Source organism: Mastomys coucha, unplaced genomic scaffold (genome assembly GCF_008632895.1).
Source record: "Mastomys coucha isolate ucsf_1 unplaced genomic scaffold, UCSF_Mcou_1 pScaffold21, whole genome shotgun sequence".
In the NCBI taxonomy this organism is placed as follows: Eukaryota; Metazoa; Chordata; class Mammalia; order Rodentia; family Muridae; genus Mastomys; species Mastomys coucha.
In genome coordinates, this window is record NW_022196904.1 from 130,074,643 (window position 1) to 130,076,991 (window position 2,349).

Consider the following 2,349-nt stretch of genomic DNA (forward strand, 5'->3'; position numbering starts at 1 on the left):
TCACTCTGTAGACCAGGCTGGCCTCGAACTCAGAAATCTGCTTCCCTCTGCCTCCCAAGTGCTGGGATTAAAGGGATGTGCCACCACTGCCCAACATGATTAGCTTTTTATTAACATTTTTTATTAACAGTGAAGTAATCATATAGGAAGGATAGAAGGCCCATAAGTATGAAAAGCTATGGAGGGCCGGGCAGTGGTGGCACACGCCTTTAATCCCAGCACTTGGGAGGCTGAGGCAGGCGGATTTCTGAGTTCAAGGCCAGCCTGGTCTACAGAGTGAGTTCCAGGACAGCCAGGGCTATACAGAGAAACCTTGTCTCGAAAAACCAAAAAAAAAAAGAAAGAAAGAAAGAAAAAAAAAAAGAAAAGAAAAGCTATGGAGGATAGCATTGATGGCTTCTGAGAACCTTGGTCTCTTTTGAGCTGAAACCATAGACAACTATATTAATCTGGACATTGAGAGTCAGAAAGGCCAAGCCATCCTGTTTGTACATTTTATAAGACAAGCCTCTTCTGCTATTGGACAAAAACTAGACCAAGAGCCTCCAATGACATTCTGCACTTTAAGGTCTCATCTTGAAGACCTGAAAACTGCTCAGTTTCAAAAAGACAGAATCAAAAAGTACCAGTGTTGATGTTCTGGGTTACATGAGATGACTGATCATAGAAAGAAAACTGCAAGATGAGTTTAGGCTGCTCAGCAGCAAGGGGATCAGCCTCTCAGGGACTAAAATTCAGACCCTTTTTGCAGAGCCCCTTTATTGTTACCTAAAAGACACCTTTAGCAAGTCAGTTTCTGCACACCAAAACTTCTTATCTGATCTAGGGGTCGTCTTGAAAGAACCATCACCTTAAGCAGTTCTCAGCCATATGAGATGTCCTGGTTTGCCTGGCATGTCTGGAAACCAAGTAATGCAAAGGCTCTGAGAATCCTTCAAACGAACAACCCCATAGAATCTCAGAGAACAATCACTGACAAAAGACTACTTCAGAGCCTAGATACGACAGCTCTGCTAAAATTCTGCTACATGCCAGGCTCTCAACAAACTTCAGAACTAACTATAAGCTTTATGGAACTTTAAATTCTGCTCCCTCTGCTAGATCCCAACATTGAGGCTTCTCTACGACCCCTCCTGTGCATAAAGCACTCAGCTGTACCTCCCGGGGCCACACCTATAAGATTCCACACTTTCCCAGCCCCAGGCTTCGAGGCTCCCAGGAGGTAGCAGTTGATCCGGACAAGACACAAGCTTTCAGGGTATGCTATAGGGAGACTCACTGAGATCACAGAGGCTGAGCCACTTCCAGGTAATTAATTCCATTAATTACCTCCAAAAGAGGAATTCATTGTTCTGACGAGAGTTCTCCAGCTGGGGGCAGGAGTGACTTAAAATTTACACAGATTCAGCCTGGGCTTTCCATGTGACCTTGCAGCAATCTAAAGAGAAAGGAGCTGAGGTAAGATGCCCCTGGGATGCTGGCCTTAATATTTATCATCTTGACTCCAACATAGTTTATTATACTCCAGCTTGACTATTACATATTGCAAGACCCATTTTTTTTTTAAGATTTATTTATTTATTATATGTAAGTACACTGTAGCTGTCTTCAGACGCACCAGAAGAGGGCGTAAGATCTCATTATGGGTGGTTGTGAGCCACCATGTGGTTGCTGGGATTTGAATCATGACCTTCCGAAGAGCAGTCAGTGCTCTTCCCCACTGAGCCATCTCACCAGCCCTGCAAGACCCATTTTAAAACAAAACCAGGAATATTCTGTCAGTTTTCATGGGAGCAATCAAAACACATTGAACAGGCAGCTTACCTTCCAACCCTACACACTCACGGCCACAGAATACTCCTCAGGAAAGCCAACATGCCTTGGGTTAGGACTTTCAGTCAGTCCAAAGCATTCCCCCAAAAAGCTGTTGTTCCCTGACTACTCCCAATATCTGGAGAGGCTCTGCTTATAAAAGAAACCAATCACAGAACGTTGATCAAGCAGGGGACAAAGACGGAGCATAATTAAAGTAACAAGAAAGAGTTTATAGGAGGTAAGAGAGTTTAAACCCTCTTAGAAAAGCTACCTAGGAATTGCCCTAACCAGGTCTGTACTATATTTTGGTTAAGATACTCCAGAGTTTTGTTTGTTTGTTTGTTTTATTTTGTTTTTTAACTCCAGGGTTTTGATGTTGACTCTGGTTTAAGTGAGACTTTTCTCTACATCTCTGTGCTGCCTAGTTTTTAATATCAATTTGAAACAAGCTAGGGTTATCTGCAAAGAAGGAAAATAAAAAATAAAAAAATGCTTGCATAAGATTGGCTGGTGGGCAAGTCTATGGAGGCGTGT

General features: G+C 42.9%; 2 protein-coding genes across 2 annotated transcripts in view; both read right to left on the minus strand.

Moving 5' to 3' along the window:
* The window catches only part of LOC116103198 (interferon-induced transmembrane protein 2), a 4,560-nt gene extending 3,671 nt beyond the window's left edge, over positions 1–889 (minus strand). The window contains exon 1 of the mRNA XM_031388770.1: positions 851–889. Coding sequence (XP_031244630.1) covers positions 851–870 — 20 coding nt within the window. The 5' untranslated portion in view covers positions 871–889. The remainder of the gene's footprint in view (positions 1–850) is intronic.
* The window catches only part of Ifitm5 (interferon induced transmembrane protein 5), a 7,781-nt gene extending 6,881 nt beyond the window's left edge, over positions 1–900 (minus strand). Inside the window, exon 1 of the mRNA XM_031388772.1 lies at positions 851–900. The gene's annotated coding sequence lies outside the window, so the exon portion shown is untranslated. The remainder of the gene's footprint in view (positions 1–850) is intronic.
* Positions 901–2,349: the final 1,449 nt, after the last annotated feature.